This window comes from Aspergillus stella-maris (assembly GCF_047715825.1).
Source record: "Aspergillus stella-maris strain CBS 113639 unplaced genomic scaffold BDV14scaffold_29, whole genome shotgun sequence".
NCBI classification, from domain to species: domain Eukaryota; kingdom Fungi; phylum Ascomycota; class Eurotiomycetes; order Eurotiales; family Aspergillaceae; genus Aspergillus; species Aspergillus stella-maris.
Genome location: NW_027396823.1, coordinates 250049 through 263493, shown reverse-complemented (window position 1 = coordinate 263493; position 13445 = coordinate 250049). Strand labels below are relative to the sequence as shown.

General features: G+C 51.4%; 5 protein-coding genes across 5 annotated transcripts; 1 reads left to right on the top strand and 4 right to left on the bottom strand.

The window, feature by feature from the left end:
- Nucleotides 1-1861: 1861 nt before the first annotated feature.
- BDV14DRAFT_200477 (uncharacterized protein) lies at nt 1862-2788 on the bottom strand (the record flags this gene model as incomplete). The annotated part of the gene is made up of 1 exon (XM_073773513.1): nt 1862-2788. The coding sequence occupies one exon, from the start codon at nt 2786-2788 to the stop codon at nt 1862-1864; it is 927 nt and encodes a 308-aa protein (XP_073627902.1).
- A 405-nt stretch (nt 2789-3193) lies between these two features.
- BDV14DRAFT_200476 (uncharacterized protein) lies at nt 3194-5399 on the bottom strand (the record flags this gene model as incomplete). Its single annotated transcript, XM_073773512.1, has 2 exons — nt 3194-3256; nt 3309-5399. The coding sequence occupies 2 exons, from the start codon at nt 5397-5399 to the stop codon at nt 3194-3196; spliced, it is 2154 nt and encodes a 717-aa protein (XP_073627901.1).
- A 565-nt stretch (nt 5400-5964) lies between these two features.
- BDV14DRAFT_208983 (Zn(II)2Cys6 transcription factor) lies at nt 5965-8684 on the bottom strand (the record flags this gene model as incomplete). The annotated part of the gene is made up of 5 exons (XM_073775536.1): nt 5965-7009; nt 7057-7245; nt 7293-7987; nt 8035-8452; nt 8533-8684. The coding sequence occupies 5 exons, from the start codon at nt 8682-8684 to the stop codon at nt 5965-5967; spliced, it is 2499 nt and encodes an 832-aa protein (XP_073627900.1).
- Nucleotides 8685-9492: 808 nt separating this feature from the next.
- Nucleotides 9493-10492, bottom strand: BDV14DRAFT_208981 (oxygenase MpaB family protein). The gene has a single exon (XM_073775535.1). The coding sequence runs from the start codon at nt 10422-10424 to the stop codon at nt 9531-9533; it is 894 nt and encodes a 297-aa protein (XP_073627899.1). The 5' UTR covers nt 10425-10492; the 3' UTR covers nt 9493-9530.
- A 536-nt stretch (nt 10493-11028) lies between these two features.
- On the top strand, nt 11029-13132 carry BDV14DRAFT_64611 (DUF3712 domain-containing protein). The gene is made up of 4 exons (XM_073777215.1): nt 11029-11283; nt 11371-11798; nt 11847-11971; nt 12022-13132. Exons 1-4 carry the CDS (start codon nt 11039-11041, stop codon nt 13123-13125), a joined length of 1902 nt encoding a protein of 633 aa, XP_073627898.1. The 5' UTR covers nt 11029-11038; the 3' UTR covers nt 13126-13132.
- Nucleotides 13133-13445: the final 313 nt, after the last annotated feature.

Genomic DNA, 13445 nt, shown 5'->3' with positions numbered 1-13445 from the left:
GCCAAGTCAGGCCCCCTGCACACTAGGTATTTAGCGACCGTTGGGCTCTAACAGGACAAGGATCATGAATCATGAATCTGAATCATATCGGCTGAGTTGATGCGACGGAGGCGGGGGATTCCGACACCTAGGTAGTCTTGATAAGGAAAGGACAAGGGTATAACCGCAACCAGAAGGTCCTTTGCAAAGCTCAGAGGTATCGCATGATTCAAGAGCCCAATTCATTGCACCATAACCACGACATTTATAGGCATGACATCAACATCAAATCCCACCTTTAATTCCACCTCCAACCCCATAAAATAAACGGAGAAACAATCTTTGGGGGCAGGAGCCGCAGCCCCATTCTTGAATGATGATCGAGAACCTCAAGGGCGACCGTTATGTTTCAGAATCGCAATTGACGCGAACGATAAACATGGGGTGGAGAAATAGTAGATCATCTGTCCTCGAGCCGTTGGAGAACAAGGTACACGGAGTGGTACGTGTTAATATAAATTAATCTACTGCTATGGAGTACTACGGAGTAGGATGATCGGGGTCGGAGGACGGAAGTACTTCGGGGATCCACGGACACGTCAGGGTCAGGTTAAAGATACAGCGCTGATATCATTGAACAGTGCGGTGTGGTACTTTGTATGGCCTCTGTACTTTGGACAAGGTAGGTTTTGCAAATTGAGTATTCAATGGCTTCGACAAGATTCTACGGCTAAAACAAACCAAACCTTTCCTGACTATGCCAAAATATACCTCCAACTCCTACGACAAAGACGCTTGCACCAATCACCACACAAAAACCAAAAACCACCCAAACACCCTTTTGAACAACCATCTCTATAGTCATAATAAGCTTCCACCCATCCCAAAGATCCCTCACTATATTGATATCTTGGTGGTGGATAAAAGAGCCGAGTCGGGAACCTCCAGTCCACCTAACCCTAACTCCCCCCAAGGCAGAAACGCACGTTGAAGGCCAGGGCGAATGTAACATGGCCCACGTATTCAGGCCATGTTTGCCATGAGGCTTGTTCCTTGGGTGTAGGGAGGGCCCTGGGAAGTTTGTCCTAACGTCGTGTCTTGTGCCTTCTTTTGGATAGAGGGGGGGTTTTTATACTATATGCGCCACCATTGGATTTCTGCAGGCGATGGGGAAAATAGAAGTTTGCTTGGATTAGCGTAGGGCTTTTAGGATGACTATGAGAGTTGGGTAGACAGAGGATCTCATCTTTACCGGGGCAGCTGAAGCCAACGTATGAGAAAATGATGGGAACCATATGCAGCTTTCCGAGCGGAGAGAGCCACTTATACCCTTAAGATAATTATTTCTGGAAAGGATTACGATGTAGGTACCATACATACAACGGGAATCAAGCTCTGTAATAGCTAGGGCTAGTTCATGTATCGAAGGAACCTAGACGGCGGTTACTACAGGCCGTTCAAGTCGCAGTATAAACGACCCACCGTACATGAGGAATACGTTTAGAATAGGGTGTAGAGTAACCCATAAGTCTAATAGGAAGTGATTCTGTATATAAGGAGAGTATATAAGGCTTACAAGGCACTCCGTTGCAGATAGGTACAATATTGAAGCGGAGACGAGTATTCAATTCGAGATCCCCGCGGACTACCTAGGGTACTATATAATTAATAATTCGCTAAGTACGAAACAATAAACAAATGCAGACCATATCAGACCCTGGGACATGAACGAAGGATGGATTCCAGGAGCAAGCGCACAACCAAAGTGCGAAAGTCCATATAAAACAAAACCGACCATGTCCAACGCCTTGTCCATGCCACAAACACCGAACACCGAGAGAGCTGCAAGGATTCAGAGAGGGAAAAGAAAAACGACACCCCCCTAAAGAAACCCCGCCAAATTCTCCTCCGTAGCCCCGTCCCAAAAACGCATACTCTGCCCCTCATTATTGCGATTAAACTCCCCCCTCAACACCGCCAACTCCCTCAGCTCCTTCTTACTCACAATCACAGGATCAACAACCTCAACAGAAACATTTTTATAAACCCAGAGAACCTGAAAGAGAATCATACAGTCATAAACGGCGAATTCAATACTCCGCTTATCGCACGGCTTCACTCGCATCGTTACAACGATGGTTGGAATGCGCCGCCTAAGCGGACGCCATTCGGACACGCGGCCTACGGCTTGAATGCCCAGGGGTTGAGTGAAGCCGTATTGCGCGAAGATATCCCGCGTTTTGCGGATGAAGAAGGCCGCGCTGTAGACTCGCGCGGCGACTCGGGGCCCGGAGGCGGAGGGCTGGCCATGGCCATGGCCGGGAGTGGAGGCAGAGGTAGAGCCGGGATTAAATGTCCCGAGTGTCATCGGGTCATAGAGCGACTCTCCGCCTCTAATGCGGACGAGTTTGTTGCCCTGGTACTCGCGGATAAGGGCCGCATCCCAGGTTGAGCGTCCATACCAGGAGAAGATGGTATGGAACGGCGCTTTATCGGCGGGGTTGGACCCATTCGCCATCGGCGGCGGTTGGGCTATGGTTGGCTCGCCGCTGTATGGGCCATGGGTCATGGCTATGAAGGTGCCGGTTGTGTTCCCGGCGAACCTGGAGGACTGGACATGGTCGAAAGTCGCAACCTGGGCGGGAGCGGCCTGTGCCGGGATAAACTGCGGCGCGGCGGGGCTTAGGGCTCGTGCCGGGTGACCGCGGACGGTCTCGTTGGCGCTGCAGGGTTCGATTTGGTATCTACCCCAGTGGCAGGGAAAGGAGAGGGAGGAGCCGACTTGGCCATGGCTCATATTGATGGGCATGGCGGCGGGAGGGAAAGGAGAGGAAGAGGAGGAAGGAAAAGAAAAGGAAAGGTGAGACGTAGGTAAGAGGTAAGTGAAGATTCTGATACTGGATCAGGGCTTTAGACCGTGGTCAAAGCGGGATATCTGCTCGATGCAGAGAATACTGATCGAGTACTGTGTAGGAGGGAAGAAAGAGAGGAGGAAAATGACTCAGAGAACGGGTTTATAAAAGCAGCATAAGAGCGACGATGGACGGAACTCGATTCCTATAGGACTATATACATGAACCCTAACACTTGCAGAACAATCCAGGCGTAACCCTCAATGCTCCAATGGCTATGGTCGAAGGGTTGATACAAAGGAGAGAGAGAATTCCGAACGTATCGCCTGGAGGGAGGTTAGGTTATACCTGCTGCGCCGGGCTCAGAGAACAGACACAGAGCTGTTCTGAAAGATCTCCATGATCTGAACCAAGAGAGAGATGGTCTGTAACGAGTTAGCAATAGGCCATGTCTCGATATATGGGGGGACAACCAACCTCGCTCATCACTTTGATACTCTTCCTGGTCTCTTCAACTCGTCCCGGCTCAAGACGAGCGTAGATAGTATCAAAGACCCAACTCACATGACCAGACGTCCCAGAAACAACAGGGGTCATACCAAGATCACTCACTCCCATCTCAAATTCCAACCCACTCATAACCACCGCGCTGACATTCTGAGCACCACCAAGGTTAACCGGCACAAGCAAGCTCGGAGCGATGTACTCCCGAGTTTGCACGGGATCCCGAAGGAGCTGGCGGAATTTCTGACCGTTGTCTGCCTGGAGTAGGCTATCTATGAAGACTAGAATGGAGTGGCTTTCTCGAAACATGGTTAGGGGAGTGGCATAAACCCTGTTGACGACTAAGTTCAGGTCCGTCCAGAATAACCAGGACAGGGCTGTATCGGCTCTTGTGAAGGGGTCCAGCAAAGGGATCATCAAGTTGATGATGTCCTGAAGCGTTGTCGTGACCTGGGGAATGACATCAGTCAAGGAGAGTGCAGTGAGATGTACAGAGAGGTGGTTGACGGGACCTGCGAGATCCGGGGTTAGGGCTGCCACCCGGCTCTGTAGGACGTGCGGTAGATAGACCAGCGCATGTGAAGTATGCAGTTCGTTCAACATATCAAGCAAGAGTTGAAGTTGAGCAAGACCCTGCTCAGTCGATAGATACCAGCGCACCCTCTCACCAAGCACGCTCCCAAAAGCCTGATACTCCTCGTTCTCCATCTTCAACATTCTCCGCCTCTCCAAAAGCTCATTCAACGCATGAATCCTCTCGGCCGTAAGCGCATCCTTGACACCGGAAACCCTCTCCGTTAAGCTTCGAATAGTGACCGGATCAGAAATCCATTCCACAAAGACACCCATCTCATCTGACGTCAATGCCCTTCGCCAAAGCGCCACCTGCCTGTTCATACTCTGAATGTAGTCTGCATCGAACGTATTCATAGTCCACTTTCCAATGTCCCAGAGTGTTTCAAGGGCGGGGAGGAGATCGATACCGACATCATCGAGCGTTTTCTTTGCGCTCGCGAAATGCCGAGCAAATTCGGGACTAAATATTGCGCCCAACGAGTCTGCAACCGTAATTGATAAACTGCGGTATTCGTCTGGTATAACGGGGCTCGTGCGCAGGAACGTCTTGAGTAAAGTCAGGACCTCAGGTGTAAGGAGTTTATGTGCGTTCTCAAAGATATAGCTCAGCGTCGCGGTGATCTCCGGGTCTGAGAAAATGACTTTCAGCTTTTCGGAATATGAAGCCGAGGGGTTCTCATTCGACAGGGCAGTTATCTTCTGCGCGAGCTTGCTAAAGCGCTGGATTGCGTCTAGACGGGCGAAGAAGTCGGGTTGCGGCGCTGGCTTTGGGGTAGATGAGGGAGGGAAGGAACTTGTCTTAGCCGTGGACTGTCTCTTTGCTGTTTGTTGCTTCGAAGTAATTGAACTTGAAGGCCTCGCTATCTTCGATGAAGGCGTTGGTGGTACTAGAGGAGCCTGAGGTTGATCGTGGGCTCTTTCCCCCAGAATATCCTCCGTACCCTCCAGCTCTTCGTTAGCGAGCTTCCCAATCCCAGAAGCGAGATCCATAACCCGCTGTAGAGCTCCAATACTCTTCAGTAAGTCAAGAGGCCCTCCTGATGCGTCATTGCTTTCTCCATACCCGTCTTGCCCCCCTTCTCCCCTGGACTGGCCGGTCCTCGTTGAATCGCCCGAACCCGCTCCCTGCCTCTCAACAAGCGCAAACAAACTTGACGCTATACCCGCAATATTCTGTATCTGTGAGAGGGTATCCTGTCCCTTCAGCAAACTGACAGGCGCCTCTCCTGACGTCGGTACGTCCTCATCGCTAATGCTTTCTAGATCCTCCAGCCCCGATGAGCCCTCGCGCGCGGGCTGCGCACCGTCTTCCTTCTTCCCGCCATCCCCGTCAACGAGTGAGGATAGAATCGACGCGATCGACGCAAAGTCCTTGATGTTTCCGAGTCCTTCCATGTTCCTCAGTGCTTCGAGCGCGTCCTTACCCGCTTCAGAGTCCGCGAAAACATGGTGAGCCGCGAACGGCACCAAAAACAGGGAGAGCCGCATCTTCTCGCGGTACCTATAAGCTTCCTCTGGGTGCTTGAGAGAAAGAAAGAAAAAGAATCAGACGGTTGGAGGGGATGGTATACCCAGCTCCATCGCGCACGACTCGTACGCGCACTTTGGCATCCATCTAATCTAAGCTGATGCGGGGATGGTAGCTTCAGGAGCTAGTCAATCTCCGGATTCTATCTGCAAGGGCCTGACTCGAATTATCGAGCTATGCTCTAAGTTACCACTCCGGGCTTACATAGCGAAATGATATGATTGGACTAGATAGATTAATTCCTGCAGGAGATTGGCATCGCGTTCCGCGGGCCGAGAGCATGTGAATATTACCTTACTGTAGGCTATTGAGTATATCGTGAAATTATCGAGTAAATGCGAGATTGTCGAGAACGAATATGCCTAGTCCAACCAAGGTGCTGTTTTCCATTACAACATGAACCACAGAACAGAAACCATGTCACGTCCCACATAGCGCAAAACAGAATTAAACATTACAAGAGGTTAAACGAGTGTCGAGAATCGAAGAAGAAAAGGAAAAGAACGTAAGATGCGCCTTTGCAAATCAAGCCAAACTCAACCCATCAAGTTCCATCCCCGGAGTATGACCATGATGATGCGGCGAACCCATCTCGCCAAAGTACTCCTGGACCCAGGAGGAGATGAGCGGGTCAAAGCCCTGCGCTAGTTGTTGGAATTGTATCCTGTCATATTCGGAGACGTGGTCGACTAGTTGACCTTGACTCTGGCTCATGCCGGGAGTGATGTTGGTGCTGCTGTTGTCGGGTTCGATGTACAGGTAGTCGAGATTTACATGGTCCGGGTCCGGGTGTTGTGTGGCGATGGACTGCTCACTGAATGAACTAGGTATATCGGGAATAATTGGCGCACTGGGCTGCGGAGGTACTGAAAAGTCATTGTGTTGAATTTCCTCCTGTAGAGTCTGAGTAGGGTTTGTGCGGATAGAGGCATCATCAGGAATTGTGTGGACGTCATGAGTTGTATTATCAGTTCCCGCGGCACTTGCTGGCGTCGGCACACGAATGTACGGAATACTATCAGTCCGCGAGAGCCGTCTATTTGATGGAACCTCCTGATGTCCCTCGATTGTCCAGGGGAGACGAATGGCCATTCCGATAGGCGGGATGCTTCTTACTAGCTCAGGCAGGGCATTATCATATGGAAGACGCCCAACCGCAAGGCTGTAGTCCACCGATGTTGAAATCAGGAGATAGGCCCTCGGGAACCGAAGGAACGCTTCATGCCATGTGTTGGCCCGGCCGGGTGACGCAGGTTCGACTTCCATGGAGTTTGCGCTGGTAGGAGCGACTTGTGGCGGGCTGGATCCTCTTCTTTCAGATCCTGAAATTTGACCTTGTGAATCCTCGTCCCACCGCAGGAAGAGGTGCTGTGCTGTCATGTAGGCAAGACGAAGGATATGGTTTGTCCCTGCTGTGACAAAGTCTGTCACATCGTAGACGCGACCGGAGTGACGGACAATCTCACCCAAAGAGTCGAGACGACGGCGGCGGCGTTCCATCTCCTTTGCAGAGGGGGAGAGCTTCAAGTCAATTGCTGTGAGAACAAGTGGCATGGCGACGTAGGCAAGTCTAATCGATTAGCAGAAGCAAGGCCAACCCTAGGATAGGGAACGTACACGCTGAGAGGAAGATTCTGAGCTCGGCCTTCTCGCCCGAAGTACTCCATGATGCTTGTGAGACGGCCCATCGCATCGCGGAGGGTATTGCCAGCACCCCAAATCTGGGTGATGTAGTTCTGGCCGCTGAACATGAGATGGTTCTCGAGGAGCATGGCTTCGTAGTGAGCAAGATCGATGCGGGCAGTCCTGCGGCCATGAGTATCTCCGAAGAAGTCAAGAAGAAAGAGACATACTGGTAGTACATGTATGTGAAGTTCGTAAAGAGAGTAACAGCCTCTGGAGCCTTTCCCTCAGTCCATTGATACAGAGGAGAACAGGCCTCCCATCGTTGCATAGCAGTCTTTGTCCGCGAGATCTTAGCGAGCTCCTCCTGGAACTGCTCGAGTGTCAAGCTAGGAGCCGCGATGCCATGCGACGCAAAGACAAAGGTGATCATCTCAGAGAGCAAAACGGCTAGTCGACACTGCTCTTGCAGCACCTTGAGCATCATCCGCTTTATCTCGGGACTGTAGACTGGCGAATTGTGGATCTCGTCGTCAAAGTCATCTTCATCTGGTAGTTCGGCTACCATTCCCATGTCAAACGATGTGACTTGAGGGCGTCGTCGGAGACCAAGACAAAGACTACGGTCGCGTAGTATGATGGACCACCAAAGCCGCTTCTTGAGACTTGCGTCAATGTCCTCGGTCGGCCCTGGTTGGCAGCCGATAATCATGGCATTCTGAATAGCACGGGTGAGCCAAAGACTGCTTATCTGTGGTTCACTGGCAGAGGTATGTAAAGTGAGCATCACACAGCCTTGCGCTTGTTGATGAGGACGATCCTCAGCATGTAAATCGTAGAGGGCCTTGACTCGTTTGTAAAGCGTGTTCCGGGCATTGCGCTTGTCAGTCCATCCGCACTTGCGAATCGTCTCAGTAGAGATGTACTGTAATCGTCAGTCACTCTGTCATTGTAACATAGAGGAGTGCTTACCGGGGACCCAGCGAACAGAATTGCCTGAAAGACGAATAGAGATATCTTCTTCCCAGTCCCCGGATTACGATAGACCCGCCAGAACTCCGCCTCATCGATCACAGGAGAACTAGGATGAACCTGAAGGAAATACTGTCTGACAAACTCATCAAGTACCGACTTTTCGGGAATACTAAGACAACCCTTCGACGCAAGGAACGCGATATCTTCGCGATCAAGCGTCTTCAGCCCACGCAGCTCAAGAAAATGATAAGTAGCGAACCCGACATGCCCAGACAGCGAAGAGGTAGACGCCAAGTTATTCGTCAAATCCCTCCCATCAGCTTCAAAGGCAAGGGCCCGTATACGCTCAAGGTGAGGATTCGTCTGGTTAACAGTGCTATCGGCATTCGTGTTCTGGCCTGCGAAGCCGGCAAAACTGTAGTAGTCGGATTAGTTTACTGCATCTCATCGCGAGTCCACCCGCAATCACAAGCACTGGATTGAGTTGCCGCTTACTTCCGTGGGAGCTTCCCCCTCAGCACGCACTCGGGTCTCCCATCTTGTCGACACCGAGTACAGGGACAACCTCTTATCGACGCATCGCAGCGGACTTTGCGGTGGTGACACCAGGAGCAGGCCTTTGGTGCTCTTCTTGTGCGGCGGAGCATGATGCCGCTGTCAATAGCAATAGGATTGGATGCAAGGTAGGAAGGAACGGATGCACAGAAATGCCGTGTAGATCGAGAACGTGGAGGAGGAAAGAGCCGTTGCGGGGAGGGGACAAGAAAGAGAAGTAAAGCACAGACAGACCAGTTTTGTCACTTGTGATCCTGACACTGACCTTACACTTCCACTGACAACGCTAGCAGAGGATAGCTCTACAGTGCACAGTGCGCAGTGCTATACAGAGTAAGCTGCACGGTGGCTAGCAAGCACGTCCAGCCAAGCAATGGCAACAACCGGTTGACAGCGGCGAACGTGGAGGATCGTAGGGATAGCGTGGCAGTGGCAGAAGCAATCTCCTACCATAGGCTAAATGAAACCGGGGATGGGCTGGCCGGGGAAAGCAGTATATGAAGGAGTGAAGGATTGGGGGGAGATGTCGACTGGAAAGGAGCAGTTAGGGCTTGCCACTGACTCAGGACGACTGAGTAACGCAGTGCCTCAACGTCATGTCTCACCTGATTCTCCTTTTCGACGTCAACTGTGCCAATAATACGAAGCCACTATTCTTATTTCGTGGCAAGCGAGAGTCAGAAGAGTCGAGTTTAGGTATAGCTATCTATAATACCCCCGCGTTAGCCCCGCGTTGTTGCGCTTGCCCCTGATGCAGGCCCTTATCTCTCTTCTGCACACTAATATCGCGACTCTACGGCCCGAGTCAGCCCCTACAGTAGTGCTCCAAGATCGGAAAGCAATGCGAACAAGTATCAGCCATTCTAGTTCAGAGTAATACAAAACACGAAAGTAGCTGACGACCTCTAATCAACTCAAAACCACCCACGTCAGCGTCATTAAATCTTTCTCTGCGCCTCCCCATACTTTGCCATCCTCTTCCTCATATCCTTCATGTAGAATCTGACAGGATATGTCCTAATAATCTTTGGCACAAACGGGTAGGTAGCCTTGGTAAGCACCATCGTAGACTTATACAACCTCTTCCGCCCCTTCGTACTCTTCAGCCCAAACTCATCCCGCAATTTCGGCGGCAAAAGCTCAGCAGTCATCAGCCTCAAAGTCGGCATCATCATCTTGAAATAAAACGGCAATTTGGGATTATAAAGCAAATCATGCGCGACATTCTTCGCCTCATCGCAGATCTCAAAAGAAGCAAGTTGCTCGTCCCAGTAGATCCAGAACGCTTCCCGATCCTTCGGCCACATCTCAGGCGGAACGCGCAGCGAGGCCCCAAGAACCACATACTCGCGGTAGACCTGCTCCGCCTGGTCCTCGCTCATAACGCCAAAGATCTGCTCGTATAGATCAATCGCAACGGCATAAAGCGTAGCCGCGACCCAGAGCTGCGCGTCGGGGTCATCGGCCGTATAATCTGGTCCCTGGACGGACGAATGCGCGCGGTGCACAAGCTCTATTATTTTCTTCTTCTCGGCGGGTGTGCCAAAGAGCATACTGTAGACGTAGGTCATTGTGGTCCGCAGCCGGTCAACTGGTCGTGTCGCGAAGGAACTGTGGTAGTTCACGCCCTTTGCGACGCCCGGGTGTGCGACCTGCAGGAGGATAGCGGCCGCCCCGCCACCGAGGATGATGGCTTCGCTGACGACTTTCTGGATGTGCTGTGGGTTGTCGAGCGCCGCGACGATGAGGTCTGTTTCGCTTTGGGTGCGTGGTATGGCCGGGATGGCGACAGGCACTGGCTTTTCGGTGGTTAATTCAGAGGACGTTGACATTGTGGCGGCGACTCAGTGGTCAAGTGGTATTCAAGGAAGTAAAGCAGTAAGGAAGGAAAGAAGTGAAGATAGATAGAGAGGGGTAGAGATCTGAGCACGTTGACGACCACGACCAGCGTGATATAAAATCGTCAACCATCGCCACGATAATCACTATCCGCAGGGCCAGCGGCATCATATGTATAAGTCCGACTCCACGAGCCGCGGACCGGCTTGATGCCGCCCGACTGTCCTGATTGGATATTACCATGCAGCGAAACAGCTAGATACACTCGACTCGTCTTATCGAGTCATCCTTGTCGGTGCTCGTGGGGGTTTACCACGATCAGCAAGAGAATCAGTCGTGAAGACAGCGGGGTTAAGTCGATCCTCCACATTCGAGCACGAAAATCATGCAAATGTGAGAGGGAAAGGCATCGGAAAGATGGAGCGGGCTAGGAGACGAACTATGATAGGAAATAATTGCGGTAGATAGAAAGCCACCCCCAGATTAATTTCCCAACCCTGTCTCTCAGGGTCTGCCATATTACCCCACCGACTCCCATCCCTTGACGCCCGCATCAGGCCACCTTTTGTTATCTTCCTTTGCGTCGCGAGGTGGCTTGATCAATACAATGGCAGTAGGCGACGCATACAAGGCCCGTCTGGCCGAGCGGCAGGCGCTAGAAACGAACCTCGCAGGCCCCTCAGGAACCGGGAAATCCAAGGCCGAAGGCGCAGACATTGAGCACGTTGAAGCCGTGGCAGTCGACGACGAGAAGCCGAGAAAGCGAACGCGCGTGAAGAGACATTTTGCACGGTTCTGGTGCTGCTATCTGCTGGGGGGTATTGTCTTTCTGGCCATCTTCCTTCCGGTGTTGTATGATGTGAACCATCTCCTTGCTATCTCTGCTCTAGACCCTGTCAGATAGAAAAAGTGGCACGATGCATGCTGATACAATGCTAGCTTCCTCGTGGCAATCCCTGCTATTGCGCAGCGGATGGTGGACGATACAGACCTCCCAGTATACGCAGCTCACATCACAAATCCGAAGCCAGATGCAGTTACCTTTACGCTCGATACGGGACTGAAAATCCCCCTTCCTGGAATTACAGTGAAGCTGGATACATTCGAGCTGGACCTATTCAACCGAGATTCGGACCCTGAGATCACGTATCTTACCGTCCCGGTGCCGGACCAGAGTGTCAAAGGGAAGACCAACATTAGTGTCACGAGCGCTGATACGCCGGTACTAGACCAGGATGAGTTTGTCAAAACGTTGAGTAAGGCAGTCTACTCGAAGCGGTTTACCATGTCTGCTATTGGCAAGACGACAGGGCACCTGGGGGCGCTGGAGACGCCGATCACGCTTGATAAAGATGTTGAACTAGATGGTAAAGCACCTGTCCTCTTTATGAGTGGACCATGACTGAATAGAACAGGCCTTGACCAACTAAACGGCTTCTCCATCGACGAAGCAGCCCTCGTCCTTCCAGCCATGGCCGACGGGTCAAATCTTCGCGGCAGAGCAACGCTGCCAAACCACTCCGTCGTCACATTTGCAATGGTACCCTAACCCAATTCCGTATACAGTCCCCATACTAACAAGATCCCTAGGGCAACGTCACGCTGAACTTGAAATCAGGCGATATCATCCTCGGCACCGCCCTACTACCCAACGTAACCCTCCTCCCAGGAAACAACAGCGTCGGCTTCACCGGCAAAGCAGACATCAACTCGGCGTTATCCAGCATCGGCCCCATACTCTCCGCACAAACAGCCGCGCTGGCAAACGGCGAAATCGAGCTCTCCGCGTCAGGAAACCAAACAATCTTCAACGGCGAACATATCCGGTATTTCGAACGCGTGCTGAACGATCTTACCATCACCGCCAGAGTCCCCATCACGCAAGTTCTTCTAGATACAGCGGGCGATTTCCTAGGCGAAGACTCCGAGGGCGTCGTGGAAGCCCTAACGGATATGCTCAACAAGATTGATTTCGGCGCACTCTTCCAAGGCGTCGACTTTGATTCCCTCGTCGACAGCGTAGGAGATATAATCAACAATTTGAATCTGTCCGATCTTGTCTCAGGGTCAGACCTAAATACAATTCTGCAAGGCATCGACTGGCCCAAGGTCGTCGACGCATTGGGCGGCATACTCGAGCAACTTGATGTCTCGGGCTTCTTTGCGAACCTTGATATCGCGGGTCTATTGCAGAGTATCGACTGGAACACACTCCTTCAAAGTTTCGCGAATATGCTCTCTGACGTTGACTGGGAGAGTCTATCCCAAACACTCAATACAGTCGTCACAAGTGTCGACTGGACTTCACTGGCAGATCAATTACAGCCTGTCCTCGACAGCATTGACTTCTCAGCAATCATTCAGGCCATCGACTGGGGCGCTATTCTCGATTCCATAGCCCCCATAATCCAAAATATGGATATCGGCGCGATATTCGAGAATCTAGACTGGACGTCTATATTGCAGGGTGTAGGTGACATTATTCAGAATGTGGACTTGGGAAGTCTGTTCGAGAGCTTCATGGCTGGTTTGCAGAGTTTGAATCTAGGTGATTTCTTCAACGGGATTGATATTGGGGGCGTGAATGTTGGTGATGTGTTAAGTGGGCTTGCGGATAATGCTAATGGGACGAGTCTGGATGATGCTGTTGATAATTTGATGGGGACGTTGGAGGATTTGGGTGGGAATACCTAATGTCGAGGGTGGGCGGTACTTACACCACGAGATAATGCATAATGATATTGTTTATGATATGCTTGTAAAGGTGTTCATTACGGTCTTCCTTTGCCTCTGCCTGGGTTCCTTCTCAGCCTTCTCTCCAAGAATCCACACAAGTATCTTCTAACTCGTCCTTATTCTGCTATATAGCGTCAACAAACCTCACGCCCCCAGTGAATGCCTTAGACCTCGCCAGCCTAGCACTGGACTCATATGACGCCTTATGAGTCCTGAAGCATCAGACCATTCCTTGAGGGCTGATATCCTTTTCTGCCCTTTGAGCTCTGGACGGTTTT

Coding starts and splice junctions, on each gene's coding strand:
- BDV14DRAFT_208981 (XM_073775535.1), bottom strand. CDS start 10,424: ATGTCAACGTCCTCTGAATTAACCACCGAAAAGCCAGTGCCTGTCGCC.
- BDV14DRAFT_64611 (XM_073777215.1), top strand. CDS start 11,039: ATGGCAGTAGGCGACGCATACAAGGCCCGTCTGGCCGAGCGGCAGGCG. Junction 11,284..11,370: donor GCCATCTTCCTTCCGGTGTT/GTATGATGTGAA, acceptor ATACAATGCTAG/CTTCCTCGTGGCAATCCCTG. Junction 11,972..12,021: donor CCGTCGTCACATTTGCAATG/GTACCCTAACCC, acceptor CAAGATCCCTAG/GGCAACGTCACGCTGAACTT.